Source organism: Phoca vitulina, unplaced genomic scaffold (genome assembly GCF_004348235.1).
Source record: "Phoca vitulina isolate PV1807 unplaced genomic scaffold, GSC_HSeal_1.0 scaffold42, whole genome shotgun sequence".
NCBI lineage: Eukaryota > Metazoa > Chordata > Mammalia > Carnivora > Phocidae > Phoca > Phoca vitulina.
Window position 1 is genome coordinate 13,123,293 of NW_022589745.1, and position 23,651 is coordinate 13,146,943.

Below are 23,651 nucleotides of genomic sequence, written 5' to 3' on the forward strand. Positions count from 1 at the left end.
CACAGTGCTTATCTCACAGCCAACACTCAGCGTTCAGCAGCTGTTACTGCTAGGTGAGATTCGGGCTCAATAATGAAAATTTGTAATTCTCTAAACAACAAAGTGAAATCCTGAAAATTTGGTAATACATCTTTTGATTAGCAGGATAACCTTGGATTACAGTTTTCTCACCCAGATTAATTAAAGTTGACACCTGAGTACCCAACTTGATTTCCATATCCAGCTGTGGGATCCCACAGTACCAATAATTAAGAGACAGTTGCTAATAAGAGACGTGGAGCTTGAAATTAAGAGCAAAAATAAGTAGAGATGCTCCATGATAAAGGGCATAGCTGCTGATCCTCAGGTCCTTTGCTCAAACAGAAGAGCCTGGAAGACAAATGGCCATTTTAATGATATGCTCTCATTGTGTTAGGTTGGGATGATGCTGAGGAGAAAGCTTTCCTTGGTAGTAGCGAGGTTTCATCACAGTGAAAGAATTGTTCAATGTTAGGGCCGGTCACTGACAATGGGTGTGGTATCTATTGTAGAAGAAGGCAAAAAAATTAAAAACAACAAAGTATGTGATGAGATTACCCCTTCTGGATGATTGCAAGTGTAAACCTGCCTAGAGCCGAGGAGAGAATTTGTCTCCAGCACATTGAAGGCCTAGGTCCACTTGGGTAAATTTTTCAAAGCCTAATTCAGTTCCTGTATCAGGATTTTTAATATCTTATGACACTTCCCTTATTCTGGTGATCCTTCAGATTTTCACTTTTAATTTGACTTTTTTTTTTTAAGATTTATTTATTTATTTATTTATTTATTTATTTTTTAAGATTTATTTATTTTTTAGAGAGAGAGAGAAAGAGAGGGCGGAAGGGAGGGGCAGAGAGAGAGAACCTCAAGCAGACTCCACACTGAGTGAGGAGCCCAACGGGGCTCAATCTCATGACCCTTAGGTTAAAACCTGAGCCAAAACCAGGAGTCAGACAACAGACTGCACCACCCAGTTGCCCCTTGATTTGACTTTTTAAATCAATCTGTGGTTAATTTGTTTAGTTTTCACTCTTTTTATTTTATTGTTAACACAAGAACATTAAAGTGAAACTTTAAAAAATCATCTTTAATTTTTCTGCCCTAATACAAAAACTTTTAATTTTGGAATATTATCTTTGTTTACATACTTGTTTCTTAATTAGTCCTTACAGTAAATCTGTAAAGAGTTTTGTTATTATATACATTTTATTAAGGAAGAAATTTAAGGAGTGCCTGGGTGGCTCAGTCGGTTAAGCATCTGCCTTCAGCTCAGGTCATGATCCCAAGGTCCTGGGATCCAGCCCCATGTCAGGCTCCCTGCTCAGCTTCTCCCTCTCCCTCTACCCCTCCCTCTGCTCATGCTCACTCTCGCTCACTCTCTCTCTCTCTCAAACAAATAAATAAAATCATTTTTAAAAAAAGGAAGGAATTTAAGATAAAGCAATTAATTAATATTGCCCTAAGTAACACACATGGTAACCAGTCAATAACCTGGCACATAATGGATGTAGGTAACATTATTTTATGTATTGTTATTTTTACCTACCACCCGTAATAATATCAGAATGGAATTAGGTCAACTGAAATTCACCACTCAATCTCTCTAAAAAGCCACCAAGTTTGTCAACATTGATGGCAACGTTGTAGGAAACCTCTGAAGAGAAAGAGAATTAATTTGACTAATAAAGATAAGCTGTTTCCATTTAAAAAAAAAAAGCTGCAACGTTAGAACTAAACCAGCTGAGATTTCCTACCATACTGATCAGATTTCCCAAGTCGGCTTGTAATCATTTGTCTGTAAATCCCTCTCATTGCATGTGTCAATAATCCCACTTAATATCCTTACAAACTAAATGTGGAATTAGATACCCAGGCAGCAAGTGCTGATGCACTTTAATTCATTAACAGGAGAATATAAACAGTGCCCATATACTTTACATGAGTAGCACAAACAAGGACGGCTGCTTCGCCATGGGGGAGTCGATGCTCTGCGCGCGGGGACTCCTGATGGAGGAGGATGAGCCCTACAGCCTTTCGAGCTGCGTGAAGGGTCTTTTTCGCTCATCTCCTTTCTGGAATGCCAAATAGAAGGAGGCAGACTTGGGGGGGATTTGATCTGACACACTAGAGGGAGTGCCCACCCACGGGCTGCTCGGACCTCTGACTTGGCTCCTAATCAAGTTTGAAATGATCACAGCTAATTGCATTCATTTGCTTTTCTTCAGGCAGAATGGGGAAACAGAACAGCAAACTAGCCCCCGAAGTAATGGAGGACCTGGTGAAGAGCACAGAGTTTAATGAGCACGAGCTCAAGCAGTGGTACAAAGGTTTCCTCAAGGACTGTCCAAGCGGGAGGCTGAACCTCGAGGAATTTCAGCAGCTCTATGTGAAGGTAAGACGTTTTCAATCTCTTGTTTTCTTCAGGCCACAAAACACTGTCTTCATGAAACGTTACAACTCCAAGTAGCCCATTTGTTTCAGCCTGATGGTTTTCCAACCAAAAGGGAGAATGCACGTTTTTAAAAATGCACAGGGATGCATTTTGTTCCAGGTGTTAAGTCAAGCAGTTTCTGAATACGAAGAGCAAGTGTTCAATCAAAACACTGACTAGAGTTCAAAGGATGACAGCATTGGGTGTAACCACAGTGGAAATCTCAGAGAATAGTGTTTGCTGATGATTATTGACATGCTGCTAATTACACTATTGTTAGGCTTGTTAAAGGTATCTGCAACTCCCTCCTTTAAAGAGAAAGTACATGGGGCACTTATTCACCACGAAATGTCCTCCTATTTGCAGATAAGAAAAAAACCTAGATTCCCACAACAGCAAATTTGGAAGGGGGGTGGGGAGGTCCGGTACACGTTTGGGCATCAAGGTCTACAACACGGACTCTTAACTCAGCATTTTGTACCGTGTACAAGTTAATCTTACCCTGGACATTAGATAAAACTATCCATGGAAGGTATAATTTCTATTGCCGTGGTATGATTTTGCTTCTTCTGAGTTTATCAGTTGGACTGGTCCTAGTTTTGGCAAGATCTAAGACATTCCAGTTTGTGTCTACTTATATAATGTTAGGCTTGTGGAAGAAGGGCGTTGTCCTTCTTTGAATTTTTTCTGACTAAAATACCAAATAGAAAATATTGCTTTCATCCTTTAAATGTAGCAACCATCAGTCTGAGTAATATGAACCATCCATCCACCCGCATCTAGATGTGGGGAACGATTGTATCAAGTATGAACACTGCCCTTCCCTCCCGAAGTTGAGTGTCTCACCTCGCCTGTGCTCCAGCAGTTCCGTCCCCGCACGTGTGCAAGCAGGGGCATGTATAAGAATGCTCACAGCTGCACTGTTTGCAATAGCAAAACTGGGAAGCAGCCCAAATGCCCATCAAAGGGAGAGTGGAAAATAAACTATGATCTATTCACATAGCAGTCAAAGCAGTTGAACTGTAATATCACGGAAACATCAAGCGCAAGAAGTTAAGTCTTAATATTTAAATTAAACACAAATAAGACTAAAAAATATTTTATAGGACTACAAATAAATGCAATAAAATCATACTGGAAAGGAAAGTAAGAGTGATGAACGCAGGATCCAGACCGATGGCTACATCTAATGGGGAAGAGGAGAGGGATGGGAAGGGGGGTAGGGCCACATGGTTAGAGACACACTGCATCTCAGTGGTAGCTGTGGTTTTGGGTGGTGAGTTTGCAGATGGGTGCTTACTGCATTATTAAAAGCTCAGTAACCCCGTAAGGACCACTGCTGAGTGTCAGGGACCCAGGATTACCATTAAGCCAAAGCTGAGCAGCGGAGGGTCCTAGGTATATACAAAACTACCTCCTTAAATGTGTGTAGAAAGGTATACCTAGTGTGGCACGCGTGTAATTTATAAGATCACTGTGCCGTTTCTAAGACCTAAGACATGAGTTTTTATCATGTGGAGCTTTTTCATGTAGAAGTGCTGAGAAATGCATTTATTATTCAATTGATATAAATTGCTTTTGCAGAGAAGCAGGATGGTATGCATTTTTCCTGTATTATATTCCACCACTCTCCGTAGTTTTCAAAGTCACATCTTCTAATGTTTTATCACCCAGGAGTTAGCCTGAGCTTCACAACTGTCTTCACTCTCAGCCCCAAGGAAAGTACAGACAAATGAGATTTGTCAAAGCTACTTTCGTATCACTGGAGGTCATGCAAGCTGTCACTCTGTGTTTAAGAAAGCTCTGTGTGCCACATTCCCCACTAGTTGTTTAAAATTAGAGAGGTTTGCCTTTGAAGAAATAGTTGAAATGCAGGAAATGAGGTATTTCATTTACATACTGGAAGTACTCAGCCCTGGAGCAGCACCAGCCTCAAGATGGAGGTGGGGGGCCTGTAAACATTAGAGACAGCTCAACATTTTGTGGTACAACTGATACATATATATATATATATCAACATCATTGCCCTCCTTCACCTCTCCCACCCACCCCAGAGTGGATTTTTTTATTCCAAGAAGAGAATATCTGACTTTCTGGATGGAGTTTAGATTCTTGGCAGCCTCTTAACATCCATGTTCAAACTCAGCCTGTGCTCTTGTGTCGAATCATCCGAAAGCAGGCAAAGTCTTTTTTTTTTTTTTAAGATTTTATTTATTTGAGAGCGAGAGAGAATGAGCAGAGAGGGGGGCAGAGGGAGAAGGAGAAGCAGACTCCCCACTGAGTAGGGAGCCTGACACGGGGCTCAATCCCAGGACCCTGAGATCATGACCTGAGCTGAAGGCAGACACTTAACTGACTGAGCCATCCAGGTGCCCCAGAAAGCAGGCAAAGTCTTCTCCTTCCAGAGTTGTTCAAGGACATAATACAAAGGAGAACCACAGAGGAAATATGTCATGTACACAGGGAGAAAAAAAAAAGACAGCTCTGATATGCTAGAAGGAAGAAGCCCAGAGAAAGATGTGGATTATGTAATAAGGCTCAAGAGAAGGGCTGACAAGAAAAGACTTCCTTTAATGCTGCTGCAAAGTGCAAATATTCAGCAAGGCACCGTCCTTATCCTGGTGAATAGGCACTTCTCAGTGGCTCCTTCTCTCCCAGTGTAGACATTGAGACATCCTGGAATCCAGCTGAGTGAGCAAAACTGCCTGTGACCTCTGCCCTCCTGTCTGGGTGGTCAGCCTGGCGCTTCTACGTCACCAGCCTGACCCACTTCGAGCCCCAGGAGAGACACTTTGCTGCTGTAGAACCCCACTCTTTTGAGGGTGTGAGGAGGAGCAGGATAATGAGAGAGGCCCCCGAAAGGCCAGGAGCCATAAATTCTCAACTTTAGAAGACTTTGTATCCAAAAGAGAAAAAGAACCCCTTCATTAGGTCTATGTTTAAAAATGTTTAAAACTGAAGTTCAGAAAAATTAGGCCTAGTGTCCCAAAGAGTGAAGGTAGGAAGCACAGAAAGACGGGCATGCCCGCTCTCACCACAGAACACGGCCCTGCCTCGCACCAGGGTTCCACGGCAGACCCCCATCAGCCTCCTCCAGCCCCTCCAACACACAGCTGCAGGAGCGAGCTTCACAGAACACAGGTCTGGACACGGGCCTTCCTAGTTCGGTTCATTCTTTCGTCGTGTAGACCGCAGTCACCTCATAATCAACATAAGACCCCATGGTTAGCACAGAGCCTGCCACAACCTGCCATCAGTAACTGTTTGCTGAGTGAATTATATTAAATGCTGGCTGTGTATCTCCTTCTCAGGGAGCCTTGTAGTGGAGACATATAGAAATGACTAAAGGATGGGTCCTGCCTGCCCTCCAGGATCTCAGAGGCTAATCAAGAAGGCACAGTTAACCCCAATGCAAGGCAGAATGATATAAATGCTTGTTGGTGGGGCAAGAGGAGAAAAACGAGGTTAATTTCAAAATGGGATATTAAGGGGCGCCTGGGGGGCTCAGTCGTTGAGCGTCTGCCTTCAGCTCAGGTCATGATTCCAGGGTCCTGGGATCGAGCCCCACATCGGGCTCCCTGCTCAGTGGGAAGCCTGCTTCTCCCTCTCCCACTCCCCCTGCTTGTGTTCCCTCTCTCGCTGTGTCTGTCTCTGTCAAATAAATAAATAAAATCTTTAAAAGAAAAAAAGAAAAACAAAACGGGATATTAAAATAAGAAGCTAATGAATGCAGTGATGAAAGGCAAACTTTTCTCTTCACCTTTTAGAAGATAAAACGTCTCTGAGTAGACAGTTTTTACCTTTTCCAAGTTCAGTATCATGTTTATGTTGCAAAAATATGTTGGTGGAATTCCATTCAATAAGAAATTTTCTAGGCCTAAAGCTTTGGAAATATAAGTCTACTCACTAAAGCTCTATTTTTTTGAAGAATTTATTTATTTATTTGGGAGACAGAGAGAGAATGAGCAGGGACAAGTGGGAGAGGGAGAAGCATTCTCCCCACTGAGCGGGGAGCCCTATCCCAGGACCTCAGGATCATGACCTGAGCCGAAGGCAGACATTTAACTGACTGAGCCACCCAGGTGCCCCTAACCAAAACTCTATTGACACAACTACTCAGAGACAAGTATTAAAACAAATAAAAATAAATGATATCATAGAATCAGCGGCACCTAAACATTTTATGATATTTTAATAGAACAAGAAAGATTTTCTAGTTAATAAAGTATCATACAACCATATTCTATAATTCTCTATGTAGAGTTTTAGAATTGTACTCACAAATTATGCTCTTATGCTTAAAAACCAGTATCAGGAGTAAAGGCAGGCTTCCTGAAAGTTATATGCAAACATATAATAAATGTAGGATTTTAGGCACAGAATCTTTGTTTTGTAGAATATGAAATAAAACATTTGCATCTCATTTTGCCCTGTTTACTATGTGATTTTGATCAAGTGACTTTGCAAATGAAAAAATAGATCTACATCAATGGCCAACTCAAACTTGAATGTGTCTCAAAATCACTTGGGCTGATTATTTAATTGGCATATTGCTGGGTCCCTTCCTCAGGGTTGCTGTTTCACTGGGCCTAGGACAAAGCCCCAGTAAATGGATTCCTAGGAAGACCTCACAGATAGTTGTAATGGAGAAAATCCATGAATGACATTTTGAGAACTATTGGTCTAGTGTTTAACCTGGGAGTATCCTTGGGTAGGCTTCTGGAATTCTGTATACACTGAGATGGTGTGTAAAAGTTTGAATCTATGCTCTCTTGGGACAGCTTTCATCAGATTTATAAAGTGTTCCATAAGGTGAAGAAAGGTTAAGAACCACTAAGGATGCTCTAACCATTGGCAGGCCTAACATTCTAATTCCCAAGACAGCAGAGTCAGTGGGCCTTAACTGACACCAGGACAAATGGAGAAACATCCCCTTTTAAACTATACTTTCAAATAAACTTCATTGGCAGGAAATAAGAATGAAAATTTCTTATATGCACTTTGTTAAGTTTGTTTCCGATTTGCAGGCGATGTTTTCCTGATTTGGGGCCCGTTAACTAAATTGTATTTTTTCCAGAGCCCCATGAAAATGAAAATGGGAAGGCCCGAGTGAGATAAAATGCAATCTCTGCTCACCATTCGCTCTCCTGAGCACACCTATGGGCCAGGTGCTGTGTAGGCCCTGAATCTACCGAGAATGTCAGGGTTCCCTTCCTTGGGCCACTGTGGTCTGGTCTGCCATCTAGGAGCCGTCGAGTGTAGGCTTAATATATACATATGTGTGTAATCGTGATGAGGACCATGAAAGACAAGGAAGGGCCTCTGGGCCCACAGGGGGCTGGAGGGGAAGGTGATATTGAAGCTGATCCTCAAAGGAAGGGTGGTTTGGACATAAGGAGCTGTGGGTCCGTCTGGACACTCAAGAATCTCACTGACTAGAATCCCAAAAGCTGGAATAAAAAATGACTGTTGTGTTTGAGAGCCCCTTCCTATGGCATTGGCAGGAGGCCCCCAGACTTGAGCATATTAGGCTGAAACAAAAACATAACAAAATGAAACAAATAAGAACCGCTTGGCAGTCCTGCTGAGAGAATGTGAAAACCACCTGTTGAAGAAAAAGCTTGTACACAGCAGGGACTCCTACCACACTCCTCCTCTTTTGTTTCTCCTTCCCTCTATCCTTCTCTTCTCTCCCTTGTCTATGTCCCCTTCATTTGTTGACACTCTCACGTGCTTCACTCTGACGGTTCATTCACTTGGCTCTCACCTTGACCTAGCGTGAAAGGAGACCTTGGAGTAGAGTTCCCTCCCTTCAGGGCTTAGTGGTTGGAAAGTCAGGAGACTCCCTCAAGGTCGCAGAGAGACCAGCACAGAGGAGCACCTGCACCACCTTGCAAGCAGCATTCTCTCCACCTTGCTGTGTGTCCTGTGTCCTCTTGGCTACATTCAGGAGCAAGCATCTAGAAGCTTCTCTGGTCTACTGTGTTGCAAAGCAGTGTGCCTCAAATGCTCCCTTGTCACTCCCTCCTAGCCATCCTTACAGGACCAGCTCAAAATCTTCTCCCAGGAGAGCCTTCCTTGATCTCTCCATTCTTAAAGCAGGAAGAGTCTCTTCCTCCTCTGCTTTCCAGTGACTTTGATGCCCCCACTTCCTTTTACAAGGATGTTATGTCTTTACAACACAATTATGCAAGCTTTTCTCACCTTCTCACTAGTTAGAGCCCTTCTCCATTCCCCAGAGCCTACACTGTTGTTGGTGTTTTGCCTGAATACAAATAAATGCCATGTGGTTTAACCTGAAGGCTGGATGTGTACCTGCCTCTACCGTACACTAGCCACGTGACCTTGGGAAAGCCCTATGCTTAAAGGTTTGTTAAATAAATCAACAAATCACTCTGGCTCTCAGTTTCCTAATCTATCAGATGGGGAGATCATGTCTGGACCTCTCTTTATAAAAGCTGCTTTACATTACTGGATTTTTCTAACCTTTGAGAGAGCAACAGGGGTTTGGATCTGGTACCATTGACTCATCTTGGTGGGAATCATTTCCTCCCTCCCTTCCTGTGGCCCATCGAGCACCTGCTTGCTTAATGTGAGAGCCAACCAAAGTGCTTTGTAAACAGCGAGTCGTCTTGCCCAAGAAAGGCTCATCAGTAGCTTGACCTTAGGCACCTGGGCCCAGGATGCTTCCAGATGCCAGCCCACCTAGTCTCTTGGGTTGTGGCATCAAGAGCTGGTTCCCCGCTGAGATATTTTATCAAAAGAAAACGTGACAGAGTTGGCTATTCTGGCTTCTCAACATCTGATTCAAATCAATTTTGAAAATAAAACTCTTGGCTCAAACCAGATTTTTGGATGATCAGTTTTCAGGGATTCAGACTCCACTTGTTCCTAAGAGGTAATAGGAGTAGGCCTTATTAAAAATTTGTTGGGCAGAACTATATACAGAAACATTTTAATTCCTTTGGGAAACAGACATTATATAAGACACAAAATGTCATCCAGATTGGGCTGGTGAGGACGTTGCAATTTTTAGTGAGAACCTGGGAATTCATTTCCATTTGGAATGTTTGCCAACATGATTGAGGCTGCATTTCAACTTGAATTAATGTGGAAAACAAGAGCTAGGGGCTGAAATCTCGAGGAAGAGATGACAATAAAGTTAGAGTTCTGGGAAAACAAAGTCCCATGTGAGGTTCCAAAGGCATTTATTATGGTGAGATTGTCTCAGGGAATAGCTGGCTACCAGCGCATCTTGCATTAGAGAGAGCATTTATCCCAGAGGGGTGGAAATGATAACCTTCTCCTGTCTCACAGGGTGTGAAATTATTTTGGATGGCTTCCACACCTTGGGATTTTGCTTTCCGGTGATAGGGCAGGTGTCAGAGAGATATCAATGGTCACTGCAGCCATGATATCGAAAGGAATGCTCTTAGATGATACCTCAACTTGTCTGTCCTCAGGATAAGGTTGGAAAGAGCCCTTTAGAGTCTCTCAGTCCGCCCAACCCCTGTCTCCCCCCATTTTACACAGGAGGAAACCAAAGCCCTTGGGAGTCAGGGGGTAGTCCAAGATTGAGCTGTTTCTTCATTGCTTCACACACCCAAAGAGATGTGTCTCAACTCCAGCCTGATTATGGAGGTTTCAAGCCAGAAGGACCTACTCTCCCTTGAGCTGTTCTCTGCAGCTAACTGTTAAAAGACAATCAGTTTCTCATTGGAAATAGAGCCAAAGAGGCAGAAATAGCTCATTTCTATTACAGAATTGGACTTGAAGATACAAAATCATGTCTGGACCTCTCATTATAAAAGCTGCTTTACATTACTGGATTTTTCTAACCTTTGAGAGAGTGACAGGGGTTTGGATCTGGTACCATTGACTCATCTTGGTGGGAATCATTTCCTCCCTCCCTTCCTGTGGCCCATCGAGCACCTGCTGGAAGAATGCTCTTTGTCATTGATTATGTGCCCTCATGGCTCTACTTGGAATGAGTCTTGAACCACTGACATTTCCTTTTCGGAGCTTGGGGTTCCATCCTTGTGACCACCTGATGTTGTTATGAATCGTCTCCTGTCCCGAGCTCTAAGTCACTTTTCCCCTCTCAGTTGAAGTGCAATCCTAAATGGGGGAGTGGTGGGGGGGTGCGGTCAGCAGCAAAATAGAGCTAAATCCAACTACAAAGTGTCCAAGTGCCTCAATAGCTCTAGTGGAGGAGAATTCGTCTGTAGATGGTAATCCAGAGAAGCTATTAGTAGTCAGCCACCTTCAACAAACACTGTTGAGTGGTATCTATAACAAATCTGTAGCCAAGAGCCATGGGAATTGTAGAATTCAAGTCAGACTGTCTCCCTCGTTTAAAGGGCTTGCAGCCTACTAGAACAGTCTATGTAGATAGCTAAAAGACAACAGAAAAAATGACATTTGTCCCAAAGCTGGTGCAGGTATTCCAGTGTAGCAAATTTCTGTATAAATATCTTCACTGAAGATTTCAAGATACCTTGAAATATAGGCAGGATCTGTAGCTTTAAGGATTTCCTTAAGAGGAGGGACAACCGAAGCAAGAGCACAGGGGTGGGGAGACTGGAGGGTGGTAAAGGGAATAGCCAGACCACACAGGTATCAGGGGCAAAGTGAGGTTGGAGATGTGAGTGGGGCCCAATCACAGAGCTCATCAAGTGCCAGAAAAGCCCTAAAGTCCTGAATCTTGTGGACCAGGTGAACGGATGGTTTCCTACCAAGGTGTGTCAGACGACCATGGACATTCTGGTGACCTGGCATTGTATGGTTCTTAAGACAATGTAATGACAGTACCAGGCCTGAGCAGTTAACTTTCATTTCCCTTGTAAGTGTTCTTGGTGACTCAGTGAGTGAAGCTGCAGGAGCTTACTATGTGCCCTCCAGTGAAGGGCTGAGGAGAGGTTGACTGAGTTATTCATTGAATATTAATTGCTTGTACCTTGCACGTACAGCATAAGACTAACGACAGAGAGAACCAGCAGGTAGGACACCTACGCAAGTCCCCTGCCCTCTGGGGAGATAGATGCCTTGTGAGCAGACAAATGCAGAGAGCTAAGTGAGGATATGGGGCAGTCAGAGCTTTGGGAGCTCATGGGAGGGGGAGGGAGACAGAGGGTCATGGACGGTCCAGCAAGGCTTCCTGGGCAGAGGGGAAGGGGGCGGTGCACAAGCTGGGAGCTGAGGTCCTGGGAAGAACTTAGACAGAAAAACAAGGTGAAAACAATCCCTCCACAGAGCAGGTGGTAAGCAGGAGTTGGACAAGACCCTGATCTTGGAATGATTGGGACCCTGTTCAGGGGCATTTTGGAATTGTCCTTCACATAGCCTGTCTGCCCAGGCTACCTCTCCACCTCTTCCCTTCAGTGGCGGAGGCTGACCCCAGCCCACAGGGCTAGTCCAGTTCTCATCCTGGTCCAGTTCCCAGCAGAGCGGCTGGCTGGGAGCCCTCCACTCCCTTGGGGAGTGGGACTTCCTTGAGCCTTTGTTCCTGTCACGGAGAGGAGCTGGTGTTGACTTGCTGAGAAGAAGGTTAATTCATTAAATCTCTTGGGGCGAAAACAATGACAACGGGGTGTTCTGTGAAGCCCCCAGGCCTGGCTGCGACAAGCAGCATCCATGCCGTCAGGCCCCCACGCCCCTCTCCTCTGTAGATGAAAGTCCTTCTCTCTCAACTTAAAAGTGAATTCAACATGTTTGGGTTTGAAATTAAAGACAAATGGGTTGTCTTATCAGTGTGATTTACATTGTTTTCAGGGGGAAATGCAAGATAGTTATTGTCCTGTATTTTTGTGTATATAGTTTACACTAAATGGCCAAAGGATGTAAGGTAAGATGGTGCGTCTTATCATTTTGGGCTTGGATCCCTCTATCAGAGACCCAGAGAGTAGCTTAGAATATGTGTGAGGTATTACTGAAATGTCAGCTTCTTTTGTGGGAAGAGCAGACCTGGAGCCAGACAAAGCATTTTGAAGGGGGAGGGGGGCTTGACACCTCTGAGGTGTCAGAGCTGCAAATTCTTGCAGGGGGCCATCCGCTTCCCTCCACTTCCCTTGTCTTCAGCTTCCGGGGCTATCGAGATGATTCTTTGTATGTACCTTGCAAGGGCTTGACACTGAAGGTGCTCAATGAATGCTCAAGGTCACTGTTATTAGTACTGGGGCCTTGGGGATTGGTGAGAGGAGGACAGGGGTGAGGACTCTGGCCTCACTGTGTGCTTGTGCAGCAGGAATCTTTCATGGTCTGTTCGGTTCTGTGCGGCCTCAGGTGGCCATCTGCTCTGGGGGACTGTCCCTCCCTTTAGAGAGGCCTGCCTTGGCTTTCAGTCAGAAGAACCAGTCTTCCCCACATTTCTCCTGCAACCCCTCCAGGCTGGCCCAGCCGCCATGGCTCCTGTGTGGGAAGAGGGGAAGGGAGGAAGAGAAGAGCCTGTCCCAGGCGCAGGTGCCGGAGGGGATGCTCGCAGCCGTTGAGGAGCTGAGCCAGCAGAGGGGAGAGTCTCCCCCTCCCTTCTCCTTAGACTTCTCTGCAGCAGACACTAACAGCTCAGAGGTGTTACACTAACTCCAGAGAAAGGCTACGGGAGAGCATGACTTCGTCTGAACAAGGCGCTCAGGCAGGGTCCCTGGGGAATGTGCACAGCCCCCACCGAGGGCTGACCCAGAGGGACAGGATCCTATTTGAGGCAAAACATCCCAACACTAGATACTGAGGCAGGTGGTGGGGACGGTTTCTGTTGTCCTGTTCAATCAAGTTTCCTGTCTGCTCCAGGGGGCTGTCTCACACACAGACACACACACGCGCACAAGTTCTGGTTTGAAAATAAAGACGAATGGTTTGTTTTATGAGTATGGGTCACAATGTTTTCACAGTTACCTGGCAGGTCAGGGTGAGGCGTTGGTTGGCTTTACAACACAAAACACCGTAGAAACTAGGCACACCTTAGGTCCTTTCTAGAATAAATCAAAGGATGGCAAGATGCACAGATGAATAATAAATAGGTGATAATAGCCAACATTAATTGAATGCTTATTGAGTGTCAGGCACTGTTCCAAGCACAGTACTCTGCATATATTATTCATTTGTTCCTCACAGGGGTCTATGAGGAAGGTATCATTATTTCCTCCATTTTACAAATGAGGTAACTGAGGCACAAAGTGATTAATAACTTTCCCAAGGTCACGCAACATTCAAATGCAGGCAGTTGGACTCGACTGCTGGTACTCTTTCCTAGGTAGGTGGGTTCTTGATGGAAATCTCAGAGAGCCCAATCCCTACTCATAAGGATGATTTGTGTGGTTTATCTAACCGTAGTCTTTAATTAAAAACATTCAAACAAATGACCAATGTGATTCTGGGTGACTTACCGGTGGAGCGTGGCAGGGGAAAGGAGCGAGATGTGTGGCATCAGAGCCAATTCTGCATCCTGGCTCTGCTTCCGTGCTGGGCAGTGGGCAGTCCTTCCCTCTCTAAGTCCACATTCCCCCATCAGACAACAGAAGACCTGCCTTTCCTGCCTCCCAGGGTACTCATATGGGCCAAAGAGGCAGAGTCTGACAGCGCGAGAGCTCCTTGTTGGCTGTGCTGGAGTTGGGTCAGTGGAAAACCCAGTGGGTTGACTATCTCTATGAGGTTGGAGAAGCCCACCTACCACTAGGAATTGCAACTTCCTTCTCAAGCACATTTAATGACCACACATTATGGGATCATGCCTATAATGGCTGGCACTGACCCAAGGGGACACGAAGGGGTGGCTTGATTAAATGAGGTGTCAGACACTGTTGGTTACCTACCCAGTGGCCATCTCCCTCTCCCCACACTTTCCTCTCTGGTTGTGGCCAACCTCCCACTGCAGAAGCTAACAATCCAGGTACACATTTTCCTGGTCTGCTTTGCATCTAGGATGTGGGCATGTTACCTGATCCTAGTCAAAAGGGATCTAAGAAAAGATCTGCTGGGGGGCAGGGGAGGGTTGTGGAAAAGATTTTCTTCTTGCTCATAGAAAGACTGGCATGCTGGTATTTGTGGTGTGTGCATATGACACTGGAACAGCTATAGTGGTGAAGAGAGCTATTGCTTCCAAGCTGAACATGGTAGAGTAGAAAGACAGAAAGAACCTGGACCCTTAGTGATATCCCAGATCTGTTGGATCAGTCCTGAAACAGTATCTGGACCATATGTTGTGTGGGATTCTTAACCTTTTATGGTTTAGGCCACCTTTAGTTGGTCTTCCGTTCCTTGTAGGAAAAAGTATCCTACTTAATACAAAGTAGAATGGGAATGAGAGGCAGAAGTCCCGCTCCTAGGCAGGATGATGCTGCCAACAAGCTGTGTGATTCTGGGCCAGTTAATAACCTCTCTGAGTCATAGAGTCTCAATTTATTGAAAAGCCTGGTAATTCCTGCCCTAGCTCCCTCAGAACATGTGTGGGACCACATGAAACATTTTTTGAGCCCCACCAGATGCTTTGTTCTGGAGATCTAGAAATGAATAAAATATGGTACAAAGGCAGATATGGGAGTGAACTCCATGTTTGACAGACAGAAGTTCAGTAGGACTGAGCAGAGGAGATTGAGGGGGTGAGGGGTAGAAGGTGAGAGGTAGGCATGGCCTCAGTTTTCTTCCTCTGTAAAATGAGGTAGAGAATCACATGACCTCTTAAGTTCACTTCTAATGCCAGGATTCTAGAAGTCAAGTGGAGCTGTCTCTGTTAGATCTCTGCTAAACATGAATGTCCCTGTACCATAGGTCACTTGGCATCACAGCAGTTTTCGTGTCCAACTACCCACAGGACAGAGACTGTGTCTTACCCATCTCTGTATCCTCAGCACTCAACAATAAAAATTAGTTGGTTGGTAGAACAAATTAATAAGTAAATAAAGGAATCTCTCTTATAGATTAACTGAAATGCAATTTGGGAAGAATAAATGAAAAGAGTGAAACATTTTATAGTGTGTTATCCAGAATAATAAACCACAGAGATTCACAATGAACCATTTTGATATAGAATGTTTAAATAAGCAGGATGCAACATAACAGGATCACAAAGCATCCATTCTCAGACTCAAGTGGTTAGCTAATTTTCTTATGAAGATGCGAGGCACTTGCCAGTGAAACAGAGTAACCAATAAACTTCCTTAAATATTATTTTCCCAAAGAGAAAATGAAAAGCTAAAGTGTAAAACTAGAGATGTCCAATATCAAAAAGCTAGCTGACGACTTGGAAATTGGGCAGCTTACGTTTGAGTTTGTAATGAGATTGTCAGAGAAAAGTGTGAAAACTGAAAGAATTTTAGAATAAATGCAAGGAAGATGATAAAAGACATAAATGGTCTCTGAAAATAGATAGCTGTGTCTGCTTTCTAAGTAAATCTCACTGCATAGTCAAGGTAGGACTTATTTTTATCCATATTCTTTTAAAAAAAATGTGACATGCCTACAAGGAGCACCATAAATGATGACATCTTGTTAGAGCTAATATGTTGTGGCTTTATGACTTGGCCTCAGTCAAATCTCTTGCAGACTCAGAAGCTGGTGCTTCTGAGACATCTTTCAAGATGACGTAGCTGGGTTGCCGGGGTAACTCACTGGATGAGGATCTAGCCAGTTTTGGGAGAGTTTATTTTTTTTTATTTTTTATTTTTTTAAGATTTTATTTATTTATTTGAGAGAGAGAGACTGAGAGAGAGAGAGCACATGAGAGGGGGGAGGGTCGGGAGGATCAGAGGGAGCAGCAGACTCCCTGCCGAGCAGGGAGCCCAATGCGGGACTCGATCCAGGGACTCCAGGATCATGACCTGAGCCGAAGGCAGTCGCCTAACCAACTGAGCCACCCAGGCGCCCCTGGGAGAGTTTACATAAGACAAAACCAGGGGATGTCCTGGAGTTAAGGGATGACAGGAGTTGGGACCATTGTCCATTCAGCTTTCAGGATGAGGACAAGGTGGGGACTTTGGAAGTTGCATTAGCCACCTGAATCAGCTACCTGAATGGAAAAATCTTAGTGTCCAGACTGATGAAGAATGCCTTGGGTAACTGAGGATTCTAGTTGATAGAGAAATAACATAATATATATATCAAGCAAGATGACTGTTTTCATAAGAAGCAGTCTCACCATTTCCTTGTAAGATTTCAAAGATATTGAAGATGCCTTATTTTTGTGTTAGAGACATGTTAATATGTGTTTATTGTTCAAATGGATGAATGACTTCCTTGAAGGACCAAAACTCAATTGAATTAATAACTGTCAATGGGAGAAAATGAAGATCCTGCTGAGTGGTATGTGTGAGAGAGATTTTATACATATACACAAAAACACACATATATATTCAATTCATTTACAGACTCATGTGGTTTCAACATGACTGAAGATTGTTTTTCTCTTGCAGAAAGTCCAAGCTAGCCTAGCAACGCTGCTCCGCAAGCCATCCAGAATTCAGTCCCCTTTTCTCCTGGTGGCCCTTCCTAGGCTGTTGCTCTGATTCACATGACCCCAAGTGGCTCATCGCAGTGTCACCTTCCAGCTAGTGGGAAAGACAAGATAGAAGGGATGGGAGAATATGCCCCTCCCTCTAAGGGCAAGACCCAGAAATTACACACATCACCTCAGCCATATCCAGAACTTAGTTTCATGGCAACACCCAGCTGCAAGGGACACTGGGAAAGTAGCCTCAATTTTGGATGGCCATATGCCTAGCTGAGAAGTCAATTACCCTGGAAGGAGAGAACACTAGATGGTGGACAGCTAGCGGTCTCTGCACAGAAGGTAAATTCTTAGAGGGCTTCTGTCCATCAGTAGCCTCTCTTCTAAAGGTCAGGTGCAAGGTGTGCAGCTGGGTTGCCATTTGAGCTTCTTTGTGGATGAGCTTTGAGGCCATGACAAGCAGAAATGGGCTCACTCTGTATGTGCTTCTTCTTTACCAAGAGTAGATGGTACCAAGATACTCTGTTCTGCTGCCTGAGCTGGGCCTGACAACCTCCCCAGGGTTTCACTCCGTTTGATACACTGGGACCTGATGGAAACTTCATTCAAATAGAGAGTTAAATCGTGGCCATAAAGGTCCCAACAATTGGTTACAACTGGGGTTTGTTTTTTAAACATGAGAAACTGTTGTCTGTAATTTGCTAATATAAGAACGCCCTATACCTCTACCCTCTTCTTGCGCCTGCTCCCCGAATCTTTATCCCTACTGGGGTGTTTCTGCAGGGTGTGTGTGGGACTGGTGGATCATGATGAATGCTTGCATTTCTCTCCTGGTGTCAGTTTGGCAGTAGAGGCATTTATTTGCCCACATGACTTGAACATTACATGAAAAGCAGATCTATGGTGGCATTAGGCAAATGTAATGTCACATGAGGGACAAACACCAAACAATGTGTGAGAGATGCTAAGACATAGGACCTATAGTCACACTTGTAGTAAGATTTACCAGTGCAGAATATCTGCTTGGTCATTGTATTTCACCCATCCATCCAACCATCCTTCCTTCCATCTATCCTTCCTTCCATCCATCCTTCCTTCCATCCATCCATCCATCCATCCTTCCATCCGTCCAGCCATCCTTCCATCCTTCTATCTATTCATCCATCCGTCCATCCATCCATCCATCCATCCGTCCATCCATCCTTCCATCCATCCAGCCATCCAGCCAGCCATCCTTCCATCCTTCTATCTATTCATCCATCCTTCCATCCATCCTTCCATCCAGCCATCCATCCAGCCATCCTTCCATCCTTCTATCTATTCATCTATCTATCCATCCATCCATCCATCCATCCATCCATCTATCCTTCCATCCAGCTATCCATCCATCCATCCAACCATCCATCCATCCATCCATCCATCCATCCATCCATTTATTCGTTAAACTTATGGAGCATCTCCTCTACAACACTCCCAAATTAAGAGCTGGGGTCACTGAAATGAACCAACAGCCATGGCTACTATACTCAAGCTTCTCAGTTGATGGGGGAGCCTGTCAAGGAAACTGGCAATGGTGATACAGTAAGGTGAATGTTGGGCTAGGTGCCATGAAAAATGGGTAGTGCTGGGAAGAGGATCTAGAGAAACTTCCCAGAAGAAATCATACTTGAGCCCCATCTTAACATAATGAGCCGGTGCAATGAAAAGATGGAGTTCCTAACAGCAGCAAGCATTTGCAATCTTTTTTTTTTTTATTTTCCTGGTCCTAGTCTACAAAATCGTCTTGCAGGTCAAGATCCTAGCTATTTCTCAGCCACACTAAAAATACATCCATAATCTAATGGAAACAAGCACATTGGCAAAACATTCCCCTTCCTGCCCATTAGTCAGCCCTTTATCAGAACAGGCCTGTCGAGGACCGAGAACATGACATTGGATCGCAATGTGTCAGTGATATGGGACTGGAAGCATCCAATGACAGAGCCTTGGCTCTCCATCCATCTCTAGTGTGTGTTTCCAAGGAATCTTCCTCTGAACTCTTGCCAGGCAAGGGCCACAGCTCAAGGCCCTGAACCCTGCTTGCTTTGATCCAGTAGTGCCAGATTTGGCTGCTTTCCCCAGAGAATATGAAAATCTTTGTTCCATAAAACAAGTAGTGTGACACTTTTCTGATCCTGATCACAATTTCCAGAAAGACAAAGGAAAGAGAGTAATATCGACTTGGTTCCTGCTGTGTGTCCAGTAGATGCTAGGAGAGAAACAGAGGTGATAGGATCCTCTGGAAGCGATATTGAGTAGTAACAAGATCAATAATAGCAAACACTTCTAGAGCATTCACTAAGCATCAGGCACTATTCTGTGTATGTTCTGTGTATTGATTCTTTTAATTCACACAATAGCCTTTTGTGCTGGCTACCATTACTGTCTCCATTTTACAGATGAGACAGCTGAACACAAAGAACAATAACATGTCTAAGGTCACACAACCGATGAATGGCTGAGCTATGTATCGGCTTTAACTCTGGGTCTCCCAGCTCTGACCTTTACTGTGTGACCTTGAACAAATTACATAAGCTTCAGTTTCTTCATCTACACGATTGAGATAGCAATGTCTCACACACAGCTCTATTGCAAGGATTCCAATCATGTTGAGAGACCACACATGCACAGAGGTAAAATGAAGGGTGATCATGCCCTATAAAAGATATGCTGTTACACTCATGTATGGCTGCTTTGGTAGGCTTCATCTAGGAAGTGGGCTTCATCTAGGAAGTGGGGCTTGAGCTGAGCCAAAAGGTAGACATCTTCCTGGCTAGGATGAGGTTTGGAGAATATTCTGAAGAGGACAGTGGTGGCTCCAAGTGTGAAATGAACCAACTCTGTTTTCCTGAGCCTTGTTCTCTGCGCCATAGTTCCCTACCCTGTGCTTTCCTCTGCTGCCCTTGGCCTCCCCTCACCCAAATGTTTCTAATTAATTTATTTAGACTAACATACCAATGACTGATTAAACTTAATCAAACTTAGTACAATCAAACTTAGTACACCATGCTAAGGGATTCACAGTTTCTCAGGAAAGCCAAAGTAATAATAGTGAGATTTCAAGGCCTGTGGAGGGAACCTTTCCTGGGTCCTAAAATTCACATCACCACCTACAGGTAGGCAATGCAGGGCAAAACTTTGCCAGTCATGAGGGGTGAGAATTGGACAAGCCATGTTCTTCACTCCAGGTGGATGAGTGTGAATATGTGTCAAGGGTGGGGGAGGAATGGGTGTGTTTGAAAGTTTTTGCCTTCCTTGACTTTGGCTCCTTCAGCAAAAGAATCTCTTTGCAATGTAGTCCTTTGTTGGGCTGAAGCTCTCAATCTTTAGGAGGGAAGCAGAGGGTGGCCCCAGACGGTGCTTGACACCCGTGTGATCCCTGTGGCTTGTAAGGGTGGACTGACCAGCAAGGAACTCCCATTCCAAAATGATTCTCCAGTATAAAAGCCCCCTCTCCTGTCCATGAACATCCCATCAGTCCTTCATCAGAGACCCCTGGGGTGGGGGGTAGGGGTAATGTGGAAAATCCAAGTAGACATTTAGTCCTACCAAACCTTACTGAATAGATGACCCCAGATATGACAGAGCCACTGTCATATGGCTGCCTACAGCCACTGCAGGGTCATTTCCAGAAGAGGCCAGGGAAGCTGGAAGAATCTAAAAGATTCTAACCTCAGGGGTATGCATTCTTGATTTCCACACGCCTGATGGGGCCCACCCCTCTCTTTTCTGGTTCCATATAAAGCAGGTGAGATCAACATCTATACTTTGAAAAAGCTCCAGGATGACTCTGAAACGCATCCCAAACGCATTGGGCTTTAGTATGATGGAAATGGGGACAGATGGTTCTGGATGACAGCAGTCATTTCATTTTCCAGAGAGTGGATTTGCCTATTCTACATTCATTCATTCACTCAACAAAGAGTTCCCATCTTGAAGCTAGGCCCAGGCTCAGTCCTCAGTGCTGGGGGACACAGACTAAAAAGACACATAACCTTGCCTCGAGTGACCACAGTCCAGTGATGCCATTTCTTCCCCCCCACTCCCCCCATACCCTGCCTTCCCACTTCCTTCTCTTCCCTCCCTAGGCCACCCCCAAGTCCACCACCCTCACTGTTCCATCTTCCCCTCTCTTCTTTTGCTTTTGGAAGCTCATACTGCATAGTGCGGCATCCTTCCCCCATGATCCATGTGCTCTCCCAGTGGCCAGGAAGGCCAACTTAAGTGGAACAAGAAAGAACATGGCTGTGTGAAGGTATCAGCTGCAGGAGTGACCTCTCGAATCTTCAACAGGAGGTTACTAATGAGTGTACAGAAAACATTAACTGAGGTAGAAATTAGGGATCATAGAAAGAATTAAAGAAATGGGTTGACAAGTAAAGTAAAATTTTTGGAAAACATTTGATGAATTATACATATGTCTACATTCCTGATATCATAATGGCCAAATTCAGATGATGACCACAGACAGGATGGTAAAAAGGCAGCCTGGGCAGCCAAGTGAGCTGTAGGCTGGATGTTAGCAGATGAGGGTTCTAGTTCCAGCCCTACCACTGACCCCCTGAGACCTGAGACCTGAGACATTTCTGTTTTCTCACCACGAAAGGCATCAGGACTAAGCTACCTTTAAGGACTCTTCTTCCTGGAGTAGTCACCCCAATGTTTCCCTCATGGTAAACACTCTTCACTCATGGTAATCCCTAGGTTTCTTTCCCACCCAGAAGTAGGACCCTATGTGGGATGGTGCTTGCTTTTCCCCTGACTTGGACACAGCTACTTGTCCAGAGCTCATTTACTCACCTTCTCACTTTCCATCCTGTTGCCCAAAAGCAAAGGATACATGCCTCCCTGACAAGTCATTCATTCATTCATGCATTCATTCATTCCATAAAAATATAAGTAGCTCCTGACATTTAAATGACTTTTAGGGTGATCAAGAACTAGGGGCACCTGGGTGGTTCAGTCATTAAGTATCTGCCTTCAGCTCAGGTCATGATTCCAGGGTCCTGGGATCGAGCCCCGCATTGCAGGAAGCCTGCTTCTCCCTCTCCCACTCCCCCTGCTTGTGTTCCCTCTCTCGCTGTCTCTCTCTCTGTCAAATAAATAAATAAATAATCTTAAAAAAAAAAGAAACTGTTAGGTGATCAAGAACTAGAAATCAAATAAGATCCTGCCCCCAAAGAGCTCCCAGTCTAAGCGGCAAGAGAGAAATAGTTAATGCCATAAGGTAAAATATGCTTAGCTCCCTTCAAAAGGGAAGTCACAAAAGGTTAGGGAAATGGGGTGGGAGGTGGGAAACATGCATGCGGAGGGGCTGTCAGAAGAGACTTCTGGAAGAGGTCAAATTATAACTTGGTCTCTGAACTGGGGTGGGATTCCCCAGGGCAGTGGTGGGGAGGGCATGACACCTGGGGAGCCTTTCCTATGGGCAGAGCCCCTTAGGCAGGAGGACAGGAGAAGACTCAGTGGTCTCTCTCTCCACCTCTGCTATTGCGGCAGCACAGGAGGGGGCATTGAAGCTGCAGCTTCCTGTTGTCAGACTTCCAGTTGGGGGAAACTTTGGCTTAACAACGTTCAGCAAATTGCATACTCACAATGAATCCCGCTGGCAGATCTTTGCAGCCCTGAGCACCAGAGATGCCTCTGACAGCATAATTACCCCTCACTATAAGTTTTGCCAGTTGTCATTTTCCCAAGAGTGTCACTTAACAGTAGGCAAGGAAGCCAGCCTGATGGGCTCCACACGGCACTTCCTTTGGTTTTCTCGTCCTTTCTCCCTTTGCCTCCAAACCCATGCCAGTGTCGCTGCCTCATTCACCTAGCTTTGGCTAGCACCAAAGGGGGCATCCATCCTTCAGGATCAGGTCCATGACATTTTACCTTCTTAGCAGCACTCACCAGGAAGATGCTTTCTGGGCGCCCAAATTTGGGGGGCAGTTACAACAGGCCACCCATGGAAAAATGCAAACCTGCTTGTTGGAGAAACAGAGGAACCAGGGCCTTTGGGATCAGAAAGAACTGGATTCGGATTCTGAGTGAGCCTCTATAAAATGGGAATAATCTCCCAGAGGAGCTGGATAGGATGAAAATGCCTGACATAGTGCCCACATTTAGGAAATGACCAATAGATCTCAGTTTCCCCTTTTCCTTTTCATAGGGGAGGTTTTGTCTGATTTATTTATGCCCTGTTTATAGATTAATGATTACATATCTACTTCACCTTCCTTAAGTACAGCTCCCATGATATCCTACCTCCTCAAAACCCTCCTGGATCCATGCTACCTCATTAAATGAAAAGGCCAGTTGCAAAACACTTTATAGAGAGATGTATAGCATGATCCTATTTTTGCAAAATATACACACACATCTCCCCACACCCCTCCTTTTTCATAGTGTTTAACTTCTAGAAGTTTTGGTGAGAGGGGGCCTTCACTCTTTATTTTATATACTTCTTTATTACTTGAAATTTTCTTTACACACATGTATGCTTTCATTTTAAGCTAACCTTAGAAACAACAACAAAATCTCTCCTACGGGTCCCTTTGCCTACTGGAAAAAGGGTGAATTCCATTTCCTTGCACTGGACCTGTCTTAGTTACTTGGCTACAAATAACCAGAAATCCAATAAACACTGGCTTAAACAACAAGAGTTTATTTTTCTCACATAGTCAGTTAAGCTTCCGACTCTTGATCTCAGGGTCATGAGTTTGAGGCCCACGCTGGGCT

General features: G+C 44.6%; 1 protein-coding gene across 2 annotated transcripts in view; it reads left to right on the top strand.

Moving 5' to 3' along the window:
- The window catches only part of VSNL1 (visinin like 1), a 100,048-nt gene that overhangs the window by 40,309 nt on the left and 36,088 nt on the right, over positions 1-23,651 (top strand). For both annotated transcript variants that reach the window (XM_032430208.1, XM_032430209.1), the window contains exon 2: positions 2,244-2,410. In XM_032430208.1, the coding sequence (XP_032286099.1) occupies positions 2,249-2,410 (162 nt within the window). In that variant the 5' untranslated portion in view covers positions 2,244-2,248. The remainder of the gene's footprint in view (positions 1-2,243; positions 2,411-23,651) is intronic.